This window comes from Sycon ciliatum, chromosome 2 (genome assembly GCF_964019385.1).
Source record: "Sycon ciliatum chromosome 2, ocSycCili1.1, whole genome shotgun sequence".
Classification (NCBI taxonomy): Eukaryota; Metazoa; Porifera; class Calcarea; order Leucosolenida; family Sycettidae; genus Sycon; species Sycon ciliatum.
In genome coordinates this window covers 7469099-7486408 of record NC_088644.1, presented here as the reverse complement: position 1 = coordinate 7486408, position 17310 = coordinate 7469099, and the positions used below count along the sequence as shown (strand labels likewise).

Below are 17310 nucleotides of genomic sequence, written 5' to 3'. Positions count from 1 at the left end.
GAACACACAGTTTTGTCGTCTAGAACTGTACCTTCAATACTGTGTTATGCATAGTCATGGTTGCAGCATTAGGGTACATAACTGTTCCATGCAAATGATTACGAGCACCACGGCGTGCATGCAGGCCATATTGCAGCGGGGTCATTACATCAGTACAGTACTAGACCAGTGTGCATGCAGGGTCATTACATCAGTACAGTCAGTACCAGTGTGCATGCAGGGTCATGGCGCTCAGTACAGTCAGTACCAGTGTGCATGCAGGGTCATTACATCAGTACAGTCAGTACCAGTGTGCATGCAGGGTCATTACATCAGTACAGTCAGTACCAGTGTGCATGCAGGGTCATTACATCAGTACAGTCAGTACCAGTGTGCATGCAGGGTCATTACATCAGTACAGTCAGTACTGGTGTGCATGCAGGGTCATGGCACTCAGTGTGCATGTGAACAATCTACAGTACTATAGTCACTAAACTGCTGTATGTTCTCACTGGCAGACACCCGCGGGCATTGTATGACCACCCGATGCCTTTTATGGTAACAAAAACATCCAGATTGGAACAGTAACACAAAGAATACAGCTAGTGACCTGAATGCTTCCATCCTGTTTAAGTGCTTGCCTTAGCAGAACGTTTACCAGTTAGCATATGCTACAGGACAAATAAGGACCGCCCGAGGGTCTGTTGAGTCTATGGTGGTGTTTTGGACCGCGTACATTGCCAATAAATACTTTGAGAATGCAAACAGGTTCCTTGTGTGATGGTGTGTGTGTGTGCGTGTGCGTGCACGCGTGTATGTGTGTGCGTGCACGCGTGTATGTACGTGTGCGTGCACGCGTGTGTGTGTGTGTGTGTGCGTGTGCGTGCATGCATGCATGTGTGTGCGTGCATGCATGCATGTGTGTTGGCTTCCTGTTTCCAATACCTGTATACAGGCTGCCTTGCCACCGGCTGCCGAGTGCATCTACGTTCTTACCCCTCAGCAAAGAGTTAGTCTGACCAAGTTCAGTTACAAATCTCAGCTGACGGACTTTGCGATCAAGGTGAGAACGACTACGGCAAAAAGCTCTTTTTTTCTTTTTGATCGTGTTGCATGTTTCGAATATTTTTCATCGGCCGTTTTCCCATGATTGGCACCAATACAAACGAGTTTGATAACTTGAAGTAGGCATGGTCAGTGGCTTTGCGAGCATAGCGAGTCATAAATGCATTGTAGGCTAGATGAGTTGTTGCGCAAGAAACACACTACAAGCTGTTGCGTGGTCAAGAAGACGTGCAGCCTACTGCACTACTGCACTCCAAGTGTCTGCTGGAAACCTGGCCGTTCATTTCGACGTCTCCCTTTGCTGTGTTTGGTTGATGTCTAGGTTGTAACAGTGGGTATGAAGACGTTGCTTAGCCATGTACCAGCATCACAGCTAACAGAGGAGTATGGAGGGACTCTGATATACAACCATGCTGACTGGGTTGACCTGCTACTGGTAAGGGTAGAACTGTTTTAGGACAAGTTCAGACAATTGGAAGATGGCCATGTTGTGATGTTGGCTGCTGTCGGTGGTGTGCATGAGTATGGGTGCGAGCTGCTCTTCGCATTGCCGAAGAAGCAGAACCATTGTGTCTGAAGTGTAAATATAGTATGACTTTGCGGGTTACATTCACTGGTTTGAGGGAAAGATGGTTTCAGTGATAATTATACTCAGCAAGATATAAGATGTAAAATGGCAATAAATAAAATAAATTGTGCACTCATAACAACAGCAAAAATGAAGAAAGTCAAGTTCCATAACGTTTTCTTGTGACTGTCATCAGTGGAACGCCGTCACATTAAAATGTAATAACTAAAACACACACTTATATACATGTAGCTAATATGGTTTCAGGTAGAAATACAGCAGCTAACAAGTACAAAAAGCGAAGTTTGCACCTTTGCAATGTGTGAATATAGTGTATGTGAGAAAGGTAGTGGCAGATGAATGTGATACTGTGTGAATGAATGTAATATGAGTGCACAATTTATCTTATTTATTGCCATTTTACGACTATTGTCTCCTCGTCGATTGTTTAGATATAAGATGACTTCCACTTGGCCAGAATGACCTGTCACTGTACCCAAGCTAGCCGGCGGCTTGTAGTCATTGGACCCACACACGCAAGCCAGGAGCAATCGAGCAAACTTTACTTCCTTTTTATGTGCGTGTTTTCGTCCTCATCTCTTTTTTCAAGTTGTTTGCGTCATTTGCGTTGCCTGTGCCCCCGTTTCTCTTTGCTTGCTTGAATTACCAAGGGAACATAATATTACGCTGGTTTGTATTAGTGGATCACTATGTTGCATGGGCCAAGCGTACTCATCCGGCGGATATGTGTGAATACTAATGCTAATTACACATGCATTTATCAGTACACGCCCAGCACTATACCGGGTGGCCTGTGTGGTATTTATTGACCGCAGTGTATTGGCTGGAAAGTGCTGTGTTTCCACTATTCTATATTATTCTATGCAGCGGTATGAGAGGTCAGCAGGTCCGTGCTCGCAGGAGCTACGTGCAGTCAAGGATCTTACAGAGAAAGTCGTCTCTTCGGACATTGCAAGGGACACCGTGACGGGCATCAGTGCTGCAAAGGCGGACATGCAGGAGCGAGTCGGAGTCTGTCTGGAGATTGCGCGCAAATCCCAAGTGCCGCTGGAGAACCTTGCTGGTGATCTTCATCGCAGTCCATGCTCTTATCGTCTCTGCACATCGACTTCGTTCTTCATCGGACTGGTGTCGTGTGTGGATGAACTAGTCACAACTATGACACAGGCCATTCAAAACCTGGAGACAACGTGCCACAAGCAGGCAGAGGAGCTCGAACATGCTGCATCCACGCTAGACTACACAAACTCAATCGGAAAGGTTGGTAATGTTTCTAACATGCCAGTGCATTTATGAAGCCCCTTACGTGTAATAAGCTGTGGACTGCCTGCGGTGTATGCACTGTGTCTGTGTGGTGCATTGTAGTGGTTGACCGGACCAATCATTGCGGCAACAAACACTGAACATGTATAGGACTAACCAATCCCTTGTGCTTGGTACTGGCTAGTCCCCATATTATTAGCATTCAGTATTGGCTTTGTAAGCTGTGGTACAATTGGTTTCATGTGATTTGCCGTGCACTTTGTAATGTTTCCGGTGCCCCATCTATCTGCTGCAGTGCTCAACATCCTTGTCAGACCATCTAGCCAGATTGCATGCAAGCTGCAGTGATGTGGGAGACTCGTTCTCGGCAGCGTGCACTCTCCTGGCTGCACACCTGAAAGTTATCGAGAGTGCTCAGGTAGGGATAGGACTTGTTCGGAGATCAAAATCTGAGAGGGAAAGATATGGATATGCATCTGAATTTCAGTCCCCGTAGAACATTTCATTACCCTTTTCCAGGCATGTGGCCTTCTTGTTTGCCTTCTGCATGCACACTTCCTCTGTCCCGTTTTTTCATATTCTATATATGTGCAAGTGTCAATAGACATGTCCATATGCACACCCACTAGGGAACAGGAAATGGAACTTAGTTTCCGAGGTACTTCTTATCTCCTGTTCAAATATACTTTGCTATGTAGGGGTGATCTGTATCTCTCAAAATGCCTGTACTAAGGAAGTGTACATCTTGTCAGAGCATGTAGTGCAGGAGTTCAACTGTGTCCTTTGTGTCACTGTGTTAACGTCGCCTTGCTGTTAATAAAGTCTTACAAAATATACTTGTAACGATCTCGTCGCATTGTCCAAGTGTGGAGATAGCATGGGGCTGAGAGCCGGAATGAGAAAATCCAAACATCACTATCACTATTTTGCAATTATACTGTTCCAGGTGGACTTATTGGCAATGCAAGGGCTGCTTGACCGAAAGGCAGCTATCGCAGCACTGGATGGTGGACGACAAGCCGATGCTCTCACTACCATCTGCACCGAGTTGAACAGCGCTGGCGACAGGCTGGCGCATGACCTAGCGCGAAGACATCTGCAACTGGAGAAGGCCAAATCACTGCATTCTCTTGTACATGAGGTAAACAGTCTATCATCATGGGTTGTATTGAGCTATGCAACTATGGCAGCGTTCCACATTGCTCGGACACTGGTAAACACACTTGACATCCAGGAATAGGCAGACATGTTCAGCCTAGAATAATCATTCATATTGACAAGCCTATTGGCAGTGTTCCAGGGGTAGCTATCACCTGAGGATTTGATAACCAGTGGAATCCATGTGCATGTTCATCCATGTGCATCCTCTGCAGGCTGAACACCTGTGTGATGTGGCATATCGACTGCTAGCGACTCAGAACCTGGACGCGTGTTTGACAGAAGATGGTTCTGGTGATGCTATCAACGATGTGATGTCTCTACTAGGCCAGGTAGCCGACATCCCAATTGAGCAGATGATCACTGTAGGCAAGGAGATGCCAGCTGACTGCTCACTGGCCAAGAAGAGTGGGAAGGTGATGACGCGGCGCGATGACTTGGTCGTTCTGCTGAAAACACGATCAGACAGCCTTGGCGGGCTGCTGCTGAGTCACCAGAGTATAGTCGATGACCTGAAGGCAGTGAGTGCATTGCTTGTTCCTGTGCTGATGTGCTGGTCTGTGCATTTTCTTCGGTGCAAAATGGTCCGGGCGCCTATCATCGAGTCATTAGTGATCTGTATGTAGACTGATCCCTACATCACACTACCACACTACCATACACAGATGCAATTACAGATGCAATTACATGACTGTGCATGTACTTGTACGGTATTTGCCTGTCATGCTGTAGCAATTGGCTGAGCAAGATGCCATCAGTATGTCCAGCGAGAGTAGTTATGAGCAGCAGGGTGATAGCGGACACGGTGAGTCGGCCGTACAAACAGCTGACGAGTTCTCGCCGTCACACATTCCCGATGTCAACTGGGATCTGGACAACTCGAGTATCGTGGTAAGCCATCCCCATGTGTGTCCACAGTGGTCTGCTAGTTACTGGATACCGGTATGCCATAATATTATATTGAGACGAGTAGAGACGTCTTACAGATGCTCTTCTTCCTCAAGGATTTCGTTCTTGATGGACGAACGGAATCCTTGAGGAAGAAGAGCATCTGTCAGACGTCTCTACTCGTCTCAAGTATGTGCTGTCACGTATCAATATTATATTGATTTTCACACAATGATCTGAGACTACATTTATTTATTTTAATTTATTCTATTTATTATCAATATCTCATAGCATGTCGTTGAGACTGCCAATAATGTAGAGATACGACTGATTGCCAACCATGGCCTATAGAATGAAAAAAGAGAAGTACCTACCGTAACATGTTGGCAAAAGCCTCTCCTACAAGAGACTACCAAAGTGGATTTGAACCTTCATATATTATTTTCCTTTGTTTCGTTTCCGAACGAGAGAACTTGGAAGCTCAGGGCCCTACGCTTGATGACCTAGGCAAAAAAAGCATAGTAAATTTTTCATTTCTCCTATTTTTTTAAGACATAACCTGGGATTCGAACCCGCACCATTGCCCTGCATGTATCCCCCGATACACTTCGCATACATACTAATTCTTCCAAGTTGCTTCACGTTAGGATCTTGCATTTGAAAGCCATATTTGAATATGATGGCCAGCTGTTTGTGGCCAGCCGTCTTTGATGGTACGGTACGGTGCGGGACAGGTACGGTTGAGGGTAATACGACACCGTCTACCACCTTGATGACCTAGGCAAAAAAGCATAGGATGTTATAAATTTTTCAATCCTCCTATTTTTTCAAGGCATAACCTGGGATTTGAACCCGCACAATCGCCCTACATGCATTACCCGATACACTTCGCATTCATACTCATTCTTCCAAGTTGCTTCACGTTATGATCTTGCATTTGAAAGCCCTATTTGAATATTGTGGCCAGCTGTTTGTGGCCAGTTGTCTTTGATGGTACGGTACAGTACGGGACAGATACGGGATAGCGCCAGATGGAGGTCCGTCCGCCACAAACAAACAAATAAACACCAAATTAAAGCTGTGTGGACCCTGGCTAGCGCCAGACATTACTGAAGTAACGTCTTCTGCATACCGTATTATCTCTAATATAAGCACGGTCCTTTATTTTTTCAATGTACCTCCGCCCCGTGCTACTAATGGAGACGTTCCTTTATTGGAGACTGTTCCATTATTATTTCAACCTCATTTCAGAGGCATGTTGCCATGCCAAATTCATGTATGACGCACACATTTCAGGTTTTTTTTCGCCGGTACAGATAATGAATTTACACAGTGTGCTTATAATGGAGACTGAGCACTTTATATTTTGAATGCCGCCCCAAGGTGGTCTATTATTGGAGACGTGCTATTATTGGAGACTGTGCTTATATTAGAGATAATACGGTAGCTACGGGAATAAAACATTATTTTACATTTACAAAAGCAGTAATGAGCTAGACTGGAGCCTTATTGATAGGAATTGCACCGAGCTTCAAAAGAATGTTTGCATTAAGTGTGTTTGGCAGAGAAAGGCATTCTGGTTTTCCCAGTGCGTTTTGGTAGTGTACACGGGTGCCGTTGTGTTTTTTTTTTATCACCGTCAACAATTGTTTCCTTTCCTTGCAGAGTGCTCCGGCAGTGACAAGCAACTCTCACGATCGACATCCACTGCGCTCGAGCTCTGCCTCTACTCTTCCCTCAGCACACAGGAATAGCACATTGGGATCTGGCATTTACCGGACCTCGAGCAGCCAAGACTCACCCGTATGTATGAAACATTTCTGCTATTTGGTGTTCGACTGAATGTTTGTCCAGTAACACATGTCAAGCAGATTTGAAATCTATAAACAGCCAATGCTATTCTTGCACTGCACTTGTTTGGTTGTAAGGATAGGGAGCTACACTGTGCCAGGGCGATGTTTGCCTGTAATTGTCAACGCTTTGTATCACCTGCTGAAAATGCTCCTGTGTTCTAAGGTTCTAAATGGCTGGAGAGATGATGACATTGGAGATCTTCTGCAGGACGAAGAGACTGATTTGAGTGTGCTGGAGAAACGCAGGTAAGAGTCTAATGAGCACTTTCCTTGAGATGATGATGCAATACAATATTGTAGAGCCTATAGGAGCTTAGAGTGCAAACAGCCAACCATCCCAACGTATGAAACCAAGCAAATATCAAACGTAATTTGGCGGGTTCTGATTTGTCACTAGTTTCTCACCAGCAATCATTGATGCCAGTTTACCCGTGGACGTAAACTCATAACATTATACAGCATGGTTTTCCCAGGAGGGATTTTGAAAACACTTGTGTGTAACTTGTGTCAGCATGTGGTCGTGGCCAGTAGGTATGGAACCACTCTAAAGATTGCAGAGCGAAAGTTTCTTTTCCACCGTGCGTTCCCCGGTGCTGCAGGTGCATAGCCCGTGAGCTGATCACGACGGAGCGGGTATATATCAATGATATCCGTGACATTGTTGATGTAAGTGTGTTCTTCAAATATGATCCAACTGGAACGTGATGATGCTTCACCTAAACATCTCAAATTCTAAACTGTCTTCGCTGTGTGATCCTTCTTATCCTGGAAAGTCCTCCCTCCAGTAGAGGGAAGTGCTGTGAAGTTCACGGCTACATAAATGTTTTAAGGGACCCATCCGTAACTGTCGCCATTCATCATGACCCTAGCTCGGGCAATGTAGGGTAGGGGAGAGGGTCTTGGGAAGTCTACGTTTTGCGCGGTTGCGATAAATGGCGACAAAATCTACAGATGGCCTCTAAGGCGCTAGCATTGAGAGTGAAGAGTGTTTTAGGTTCAAATTGTTTCTCTTACCCTAAATAAATAAGGATGGTAGTGAGAATTGATTGTTGTCATTTATCTTCTCTATGCTTTCTGTGTGCTAGACATACTGGAGTGCAATGGACACAACAGCCAATCCTAAAGTTCCGCCATTCCTTGCTGGCAAGCAGTCGACAGCCTTTTGCAATCTTCCAAGAATACTGGACTTTCACGAGAAGTTAGTCTCTAGAGAACAATTCCACATCCCATACCATACCTTGCCATACCTAACCATGCTACACTTCCTTCTCAAAACTGAATATGGGCAGTCTACCAGTCTTATACAGTTATACTAGAAAGCTGTGATTAGAGGGAACTGTTGAATTTAGCAGTTGAAATCGTGTCCGCAAATTTTCCCTCACGACCATACCCAGTGATGTCCAAACTTTTGTCCAGAGCGGAACAGCCATCTTCATTGGCCACTTCTGATTAATTAAATGCCGGTTTGTGTGTGTGTGCCTGTCCTCATCACAGCTCGTTCTTGACGGAGCTAGAAGGCTGCATGGACAACCCGCTGTTACTGGGGATGAGCTTTGTCAACAACTATCGTCAGTTTCAGCTGTACATTCCGTATTGTAAGAACAAACATCGCTCCGATACACTGTTCGAGGAGTATGAAGGCAGTTTCTTTGAGGTGAGTCATCCCCTATAATTACCATCATTCCTCTACCAGGCATTATTACACGCTGCTACTGATCACCCTCCCTTCACTCCTAGTGCTGTTTCTCTGACAGAGCATCTTGTGGTAGAAATCCGTTATCCAGGGCTGCACGATGCTCGGAAAACAAGGCACCTAAAGTGGCATTCATGGCTTCAATGTGCTTTGTACATGGGAACCAACCATATCCTAATGTCACTTTTGTCAACAACTAACTACATATTCTCCATTTATAGTAATAAAAAGCCCAAACCATCATCACTAGTATGTAAAATCCTATTGCTGATGTGTCATGTGTGGTGTGCTCTCTAGGAGTTACGCATCAAGCGTGGACATCGACTGTCACTTCACGACTATCTCATCAAGCCTGTGCAGAGGATTACCAAATACCAACTGATGCTCAAGGTACAGTAGATGCACTGCACAGTGTGGCGCTGTTCTATTTCGGGTAGCTCCTGAATATCAGTGGCTGGACGTCTTGGCGGAGGATCAGTATGATGTACCCATAACTCCGTTTGTAATGTAAATTGGTATGTAGTTGGTATTTATTTGTTAGACGTTCACCTTTTCATGTCTATCAATCTTGCTCTTCACAAAATTTATGTCATTTTCAACAATTTCAAAACACTACACTCACCTTCTCCACTCCTGCAGGAAATGCTGAAGAACTGTGCGAAGGCGTACGGTGCACGCAAGACTATCCAGGTGAGCCATACAGCCTAGCCCTGCCTTTCCGTTTGGGCACTCAGCCATCAGATTTTGCATGTACTTGTAATTATATTATTAAGTTCCAGTGAAGCAACAAGTGGAGAGTAATGGTATAGTGCTGTGCCAAGCGCTTCTTTGACATGAATATGATGATAAAAAATAATTCAGACACTTCATTTGTCTTCACCTCAATTTCAAGGAGTTTTTATAGGCCACTTTGTGCGTGTCGTTGCATTTCGCCTTGGGTACCTTGGCCTGTTCGATTTCTGCCACCCATCATTGCTCACGTGTATATTATAATAAGCTGTCATGATTGCAAGCGATAACGAGTCATTCTCTCGTCTTTGCTTTGTTCAGTCTGCATTGGATACTATGCTGGAGATCCTACAGCAGGCCAATGATGTCATGCACTCGTCCGGTATCCTAGGTTACCCGGTAAGCAAACTGTGCAGAACAAGACAATGTGATCCCTTGAGGTTTGCATGAGCTTATTTGCAGAACTGCATATAGATATTATAGAGTCGAAATATGCCTTACATAGAGATAAGAATAACATCAATTCATGCACTATCCAACTGGCATACAATACCATGCAGCCATAGCATTCATGAGCTACTTTGTGTTTTCGAATATTGCAGGGTAGCTTGTTAGAGCAAGGCCACGTACTGATGCAGGACACATTCCAGGTGGTCCCGACGTCGTCCGTGAAGAAAGTCCTGCACCGCTCGGTGGCTGAGCGAGAACGCCAAGTCTTCTTCTATGAACAGGTTAGCAGCATAGTACTGAGCATACTCTGGACTACATCTGACAGCACTGCTTGAACACAACGTGATATGTACTAGTGGTAGTACTCTGGACGACAAGATTTCTCCGATTGCACTGCCTGTTTACACTGCCATGTGTGTGCAGTGTGAACGTCCTTAGTAGTAGAAGCCCTTAGGAAGCTACGGTCTCTTGACCAAAGTCAAGAATAGGGTTTCTGTAGAGCTATCTGTCCAAAAGAAATGAAAATATGCTGTCTCACCACCAGTCGCCTGTGATGTTTCAAAACACAAGTGTCACTGACCTTGGGCTACCCTTGCTTCTTGCTTTTCATTACCAACGCACATGTTATTTTCACTGAGTAAAATAAATGTTATGTTATGCTGGGTAAATGTTATGTTGAACATTTTGCTTCACTTCAGGTTCTGATCATGACCAAGCGACAGCCTCAGCGTCTAGGTCAAAGTAGGACAATTTACAACTACAAAGACCATATCAAGGTACAGTAGCCTGCTGATCCCGAAAAGTTGACCTCGCCTTCCTCGATATACAGTACACTACTTTCCAAAATCCCCACATTCTTGGCAAATCATGGCTCATCAAACTTCATGCAACCTACTCGTTGTATCTACTGCAGCTATCGGACGTAGCACTGACAGAGAGTGTTAATGGGGATCAGTGCCGCTTTCAGGTGGCCCAACACCGCGGCACCAAGTGCTTCATTCTACAAGTAAGTTGTCTGCAATTATTTTGTAGCTTTATATAATTATTTCAAATTTGGACTTCACGGAGAATTTCACAAAGTATTAGGAAATTAGAGGCCACATGCCTCGGAAAAGAGCAGTGCGAGGCATGTGACCTCTAACTTGATAACCTGCTTGAACTACTGTAGAAGTGCACATTTGTTTGCAAAAAAAGTTTGCTAGAAGTCCAATTTTGACCTCTTGTTCATTTTCTGTGAATTCGAAAAGGCTCAGTTCACACCAAGCCGGGCAGCAAGAGACATTTGCCCTGTTCACACTTTAATTGAGAACAGACTTTGGACTTGTCAAGTGACTATGGTGGTGTATGTTGTCCATGGCGGGGATTTAATCCTGCGTGTTGCATATTTGTTATCTGTGCGCTGTCAAGGCGAGGAGCCCGGAGGTGAAGAAGATCTGGGTAACACGCATCCGGCAGTCACTCGAAGAACAGCTCCGTACAATGCAGAGTAAGGATGAGTGCGTATTGTACACTAGCACATGTGCAATGCTGCTCAATAAGCCCATTGCACAATGACGTATTTTGTACCGTCAACACCGCACACAGCCAGATGGGCATGGTCGTCTGGGGGTGTTGAACAGTACATTGCTGATCCCAGTGTACTCACATGCGTTACTCATGCAATCCATATTTGGCAATGCGCAATGGCCTTATAATAATTTAATCGTGCGGTTCAAGTCTGCACCCTGCACCAGTGCAGCAGGAGTGTTCATAGGTGCCTGGGGCTACACAGTACAGTCAGACCTCGCATAACCGCACACATCCGTTTCGCACAAAAGTATCCGGATAGGCGAGGGAACCGGATAATCTAACACACATACTGTTTGTATGCATGACATATGCTGTAAATCGGTAACCAACAATTTTCGTCCGGATGGCGAGGGATCCGGATAAAAGAGGACCGGATAAGCGAGGTCTGACTGTACCCCGGTGTTACATTGACCCGTGTGATCGTGTTTCATTGACCAGTGGCACTGTACTAGTGTAGTGCACTGTGAGAGCTTAACGGCTTCATTTCACATTATCCTGATTCCTAGCTCCTTGCCAGTGTAATCTGTGTTCAACAGCACAGTGTAACGAAAGCAGGGTGAGAATTGGAGCTTTTGGGCCAAAAGATGCTACGAGTGGAAGTATCACAGTGATCGCGAAGCAGGTTTTCTACTTGCTCCAAGAGAAAAAAGAGAGAAAGGTGATGTTTGATCACAAGCATTGACTTGTATCTGGATGAATAAACATGTGTGTATGTGTACTGCTGTGTAATTCTAGATCGACAACATCATAATGAAGTTGGAGTCAGCTGGGTTACTGCCGATGCAAGTAAGATACTCTTCCATACCATTGACATTCAAACATTTTATTTTAGCTATGGTGCCCACTAAGCTAGGCCTGCAGACAATAGAAATGGTACGAAATTCTTTGTTGCCATCTTCCATAGGTCCGTCAAATAGTAAAAGGTTTTTCATTTGACCCGACGAGACCATGGTATCTTCTCTATAAAATAACATTATTCAGCTTAACTCCATCATTCAACAACTGCTTCTCCTCTGAGTTCCCCGTCATCTTTATGGATCGAAACAAGACTTGTCAGGAGTAAAACTACTTGCTTTCGTGGAGTGTGGCTGTTGAACTGTTCGTGCTGTTGTCTGCAAGCGTCGTATGGTCTCGTCAGGTCAAATGAAAAACCTATTACTAGAAATGGTACGATTGTATTGTCACTTAATGAGTTATTCATTTCAACATTCAACATGGCCGAACACGAATCGGTTGACATTGACCATTGGATAAATTAACTCTCATTCTGTTTCCTGTGGCCGTGTTTGTTTTCAACGTGCTTGCTAGATCGCTCCGGATCCGTGGTATCCAGTGAATACACCATGTCGAAACACAACACCTTGTCACAGTGAGTACCCCCCCCCCCCCCACACACACACTCGTGCACAAAAACACTCGCACACGTTCTCGTCATTCAGCATAACAAACTCTGCTTGTTTCGGAGGGGAGGGTGACAGCGTGCTGTGAGCAATATTCGTTTCAGTAACATCGTAAAAGTGTTATGGTGGTGCCTTCTGGCCAGCAAGATGTGGCATAGATAGAATCACATTAGCACTCGTCTTCACAAGTACATGACAGTACTGAATATGCAAGCCTTCATCATGCTACTACAATCTCTGTTGGAAACACAGGTGGATTTACGTGTGGGTATGTTGTCTGCTTTATTTACACCTTGCTATTCTAGTACTGTAACTCCAGATGGCAATGGTCCCGAGCCATTTGCACTGTCCCATACTCGCAAGTCACTGCCGATGGACCGCAGGCTGTCACCCAGTCCAAGTCGAGGCCGCCAATCTCGCTCCAGGAGCCAGAGCCCGTTCGCGGCGGACAAGCGCAAGGCGTCGAGTGAAAGTCCATCACGCGCTCACTTGTGCCTGCTGCCACCCATTGCCAAGGGACCGGGTCCCCGAGGCCGTGCGTCCAGTCCTAATCTGCACAACACAAGTCCAATACACCACCCTGCTGCACAGGGACGGCGCTTTCACAGTATGTGCATACCAGAAACACGCCCAGGACTGTTCAGGCAGTCACCCTGCTCTGACAAATCCAGCGGTCACTCTCGCTCTCCCAGCCCGTCGCAGCAGTGCAGCAGCGGACAAAAGATCGCCTTTGGCAGCCAGCGTTCTCTCAACCGAGGAGGCCCGAGTGAGCCACCACCACCAATACCTCCTAGACCCAATGCTATCGCTACTCTTCCTCCGCTCAGGTCAGTAATCCCACGCACACCGCCAGCAATACGCAGACGAGAGCGAACCCGCAAGACAAGCAGTGTCTGCTCCACCTCATCTTTCCACTTGAACATGATGATGGAAAGCGACGGCTCTGTCAGCGAGGGGCTCAGTGCCAAGTCCCCACCGTCGTTTCACCGTAGCTTGGACTGCATACCAACGGCAGCAGCCGCGCAAATTATGATATCACAGCCAACTCCATCGCCTCGCGTCACGACAAGCTTTGCATTTCCGACCACCAGCAAAGCAACGGCCCGCAAGATATCCCCTGTTGTGCTGTACAATCCCTGGAAGTCTACAGACGTTGAACACCAGCAGGTAACGGACACCGAACCTCCTGCATCGGCCTCCCCCGTACACTCAACAACAGCTAGAACAGTCAAACCACCGGGTTCATACACAGAGCATGACCTCTGAATGGAAATAGTACACCGAGCATGATCTCTGAATGGAATTAGTACACCCGGCATGATCTCTGAATGGAATTAGTTCGTACCATGTAAAAAGTAACAGCGGTGGTGTCAGATTAGAACATCACACCGTTATTAGCCAAGTGAAAGTAGCAGATGAATTGCCGTATATTAGTCAGCCACATAAGACACGATAGGGAGATAAACTAACTGTGTACATATTCTTGAGCACTGCTCTATATTTTGACCGCAGAATAATTATATAAACAATGCAAATATCAGATAGAAAATAGGGACTCATGACATACATACTTACGGCTTTCTTTATAATCTACATACGTATGATGGTAATATTATTATGTTTGGAAGGCTTTGAACGAGACTTGTACTTGCTACTTGCCAGTCGGCAAGAGCACGATCTTGATTGATTCTGAACTCTTGTTCACAAGGTCTATTCCTTTTACCACATCTGTCAGAGGCAGTTGATGGGATATGATTCTCTGAAACAAAATTGTACACCAAAATCCCCTGTGAGTATTGTGATTCTGTGATAACTGTAGCAGGAGATTTATTGCGATTTTGTTGAATTTAGCGTGAATATTTTTAGAGGGCCTTCTTCCGATTCAGCTAAATTCAGCGCTAGCACTATTGTGCGTAATTTCAGGGCTGTGTTTTATCAGCGCTACATTCAGTGGCAATTTAGTGCTTTTGCTAGTGCTGAAAATCCAACAGTCAGATTTAGCGCGGAAAATAGCACTAAATTTCAGTAGTTGAAATGCTCGACCAGAAAAAACTTACGGTTCGCGTGAAACTCGGCTGGAGGCCAAGTTTTCCGCATCACCAACACCACCGACCCTAAGGATCAAGGCGCAGAATGGGATGTTCGGTCTTTGACCACTTTGGTGGGTCTTCTGATCTACTCACCTCCCACCGCTTTAGGAATTGTATCTGCGCGCGCCTTGATCCTTGAGGGCAGAGAACCAGCACTTAATAGTCTGAAGGCCTTGACGCCTTTTGAAATCCGAGTCCCTACTACATGCATGCCTAAAAGTGACAACACTATGGCACACTATGGCACACTATGGCACAGTAGAGAGCTGCTGCAGATGGAAAACAGACATTTCTACCAGGCGAAGGAAATAACACTTTTCTTCTAGTGCTCCCGTAATTACTACTATTACAGCTAGTCAGCTGTCTGATGATCGCGTCGCCCACATTGCGCGCGCATGAATCTGCACATGTAGATATTCCAGTGTGCTTTGTTACCCTCAAAAGCAGATAGCTGTACAGTAAGACACAGGAGCTAGAAGCCAATGCAAACCCTAACACCAGGACTCTGGAGGCAGCAACACTACTACCACATGTACAGTTCTGTTCTGGACAGAGAAATCCGACCAAATGAATAGAGTAGCGCCTTGTTTGAATGCCGCCTTGTTTGAATGCCGCCTTGTTCTAATGCCGCCTTGTTTGAATGCCGCCTTGTTTGAATGCCGCCTTGTTTGAATGCCGCCTTGTTTGAATGCCGCCTTGTTTGAATGCCGCCTTGTTTGAATCCCGCCTTGTTTGAATGCTGCCTTGTTTGAATGCCCAGAACAGTGTGTGCAATGCTAGGGCTGCGTAGTGCCCGGTACTGCTTTATTCATGGGGTTGGATTTCTCTGCCCAGTACCGTAGCTGTCGGGAATTTACTCCTGCCAGCCTATGCTACAAGTATGATGTGTGTAGGCTGTCAAATACTTCAACGTAGGAGCAACAGCAGTCTGATAATCGTTTCTGCACAGCACGAGAACTAGAACATTTTTCCATTACTCCCCAGCAAACACTTACATCCATGGGAAGCTGTTTCTTCTCCAGCATCGAGATGGCTTTCGGGTATGTTCCAGGACCTAAAAAGAAAGAACAAAAGAAAGAGACGTCCCAATGTGTACGGCAGTACGGTTGTGTTCCTGTTCCTAATGTTCATACTGCCAACGCCACCACAGCAGCCCATTGCACCCCACGTCGTGAGTTCCTCGAGCTCGCCCCGCATATGGGGCGTCGTTAATAGTCACTCCGGTTAGTTCACACACGCATGGCTTCTGACTCATACAGGTATGCATCCATGCGCTCACACACACACACACACATACACACTCACTCACACATACACACTCACTCACACATACACACACACACACACATACACACACACGCACACGCACACACATACACACACTCACTCACCATGTACCATGTATACGCCCGTCGCAAGAGAAGCACGCAAATCTGCAAATGCACTGGATGTGCACCCACAGATTTTCTCTATAGCAACGATAGCGGATCTGATTCTGATTGAAACAGATCAAGAAGACAAGCGCCAGATAACTGTCTAATCCACACAACTGGTGAAGCCATGTGAATCGACCCCCCAATGCACACCTGGTCTACACCACATGGAGTACATCGGAATAGGACGGCCAAGACAGATACCTATGCACACCCTACACTTGCTGGGGTAACCAGTATAGACAGCACGCTGCTTTGATCAAAGCAGATACTAGATGCACTGGTACCTTGAAGTGGAATTGGAGTTATTTTACCAACCAGCCTCGGCAACTGGGTACTGGGAACCCAGGGCCAACAGACGTACCAACAACCTCAGCCATGAAAGCTATATTATAGTAACGACACACTGGATTGTGGAGCCGAAACTAGAACAACAAACACACTCACACAATCACACACACACACACACGCACGTGCACGCGCGCGCGCATACACACACACACACACACACACACACACACATACACACACACACACACACGCGCACACCCACCCACACAACATATAGAAGAAAAGCGTATACAGGTATAAAAAGATTAAAAACTCACCGAGGTGCCCGCCGTGGATATTCAGCTCTATAGAGTCAAGAAAGATACAGAGAGTGTTGTACCAGCACATGAAAGAACATAATATATTACTCATACATGGAAACAGGCCTACTTGTAACAGTACACACTCGTGAACGCCACATGTACACTCGTGCAAGGTCCGTGCACACGCACAAGCACAGCAGATACACAGACATAGAAAAGTAGAAACAGAAATTACAGAATATCTATTATCCATGCAACCAGCGTTTTCATTTTCAACTTGCTGTGTCAGTGTGAAACACAAAAATTAATACCAATATGATCTATTCATCGGTGCGCAGAAGCGTGAAAGCAGGAAAATATCAGGCAGAACATTGGAACCTTATTCACATCGAAAAGTTTCAGAAAAAAATGTTTGTCAGAAGTGGGATTCGAACCCACGCCCACATACGTGGACCAGAAGGCTCCAATCCGCATTGACTGCAGAAGGTACAAGACCTTGAGTCTGGCGCCTTAGACCGCTCGGCCATCCTGACAACTCAAAAGGTTTGATCAGTAACA

At 45.7% G+C, this 17310-nt stretch overlaps 2 protein-coding genes and 1 non-coding gene across 3 annotated transcripts in view; 1 reads left to right on the top strand and 2 right to left on the bottom strand.

Moving 5' to 3' along the window:
* Positions 1-14363, top strand: part of LOC135808483 (guanine nucleotide exchange factor DBS-like) — a 25066-nt gene extending 10703 nt beyond the window's left edge. The window contains exons 5-26 of the mRNA XM_065321681.1: positions 935-1042; positions 1367-1480; positions 2501-2893; positions 3192-3314; positions 3843-4037; positions 4270-4575; positions 4787-4945; positions 6608-6745; positions 6959-7041; positions 7395-7461; positions 7881-7993; positions 8290-8449; positions 8786-8878; positions 9128-9178; positions 9539-9616; positions 9820-9948; positions 10366-10443; positions 10581-10673; positions 11075-11153; positions 11972-12022; positions 12545-12605; positions 12942-14363. Coding sequence (XP_065177753.1) covers positions 935-1042; positions 1367-1480; positions 2501-2893; positions 3192-3314; positions 3843-4037; positions 4270-4575; positions 4787-4945; positions 6608-6745; positions 6959-7041; positions 7395-7461; positions 7881-7993; positions 8290-8449; positions 8786-8878; positions 9128-9178; positions 9539-9616; positions 9820-9948; positions 10366-10443; positions 10581-10673; positions 11075-11153; positions 11972-12022; positions 12545-12605; positions 12942-13902 — 3633 coding nt within the window. The 3' untranslated portion in view covers positions 13903-14363. The remainder of the gene's footprint in view (positions 1-934; positions 1043-1366; positions 1481-2500; positions 2894-3191; positions 3315-3842; positions 4038-4269; positions 4576-4786; positions 4946-6607; positions 6746-6958; positions 7042-7394; positions 7462-7880; positions 7994-8289; positions 8450-8785; positions 8879-9127; positions 9179-9538; positions 9617-9819; positions 9949-10365; positions 10444-10580; positions 10674-11074; positions 11154-11971; positions 12023-12544; positions 12606-12941) is intronic.
* Positions 13865-17310, bottom strand: part of LOC135808484 (erythritol/L-threitol dehydrogenase-like) — a 10387-nt gene continuing 6941 nt past the window's right edge. The window contains exons 10-12 of the mRNA XM_065321682.1: positions 16768-16794; positions 15722-15780; positions 13865-14395 (exon numbers count right to left, since the gene is read on the bottom strand). Coding sequence (XP_065177754.1) covers positions 14288-14395; positions 15722-15780; positions 16768-16794 — 194 coding nt within the window. The 3' untranslated portion in view covers positions 13865-14287. The remainder of the gene's footprint in view (positions 14396-15721; positions 15781-16767; positions 16795-17310) is intronic.
* Positions 17166-17285, bottom strand: Trnal-caa (transfer RNA leucine (anticodon CAA)). Its single transcript has 2 exons — positions 17248-17285; positions 17166-17211 (listed from the first exon to the last, which is right to left on the bottom strand). It is a non-coding gene; the product is annotated as a tRNA-Leu (tRNA).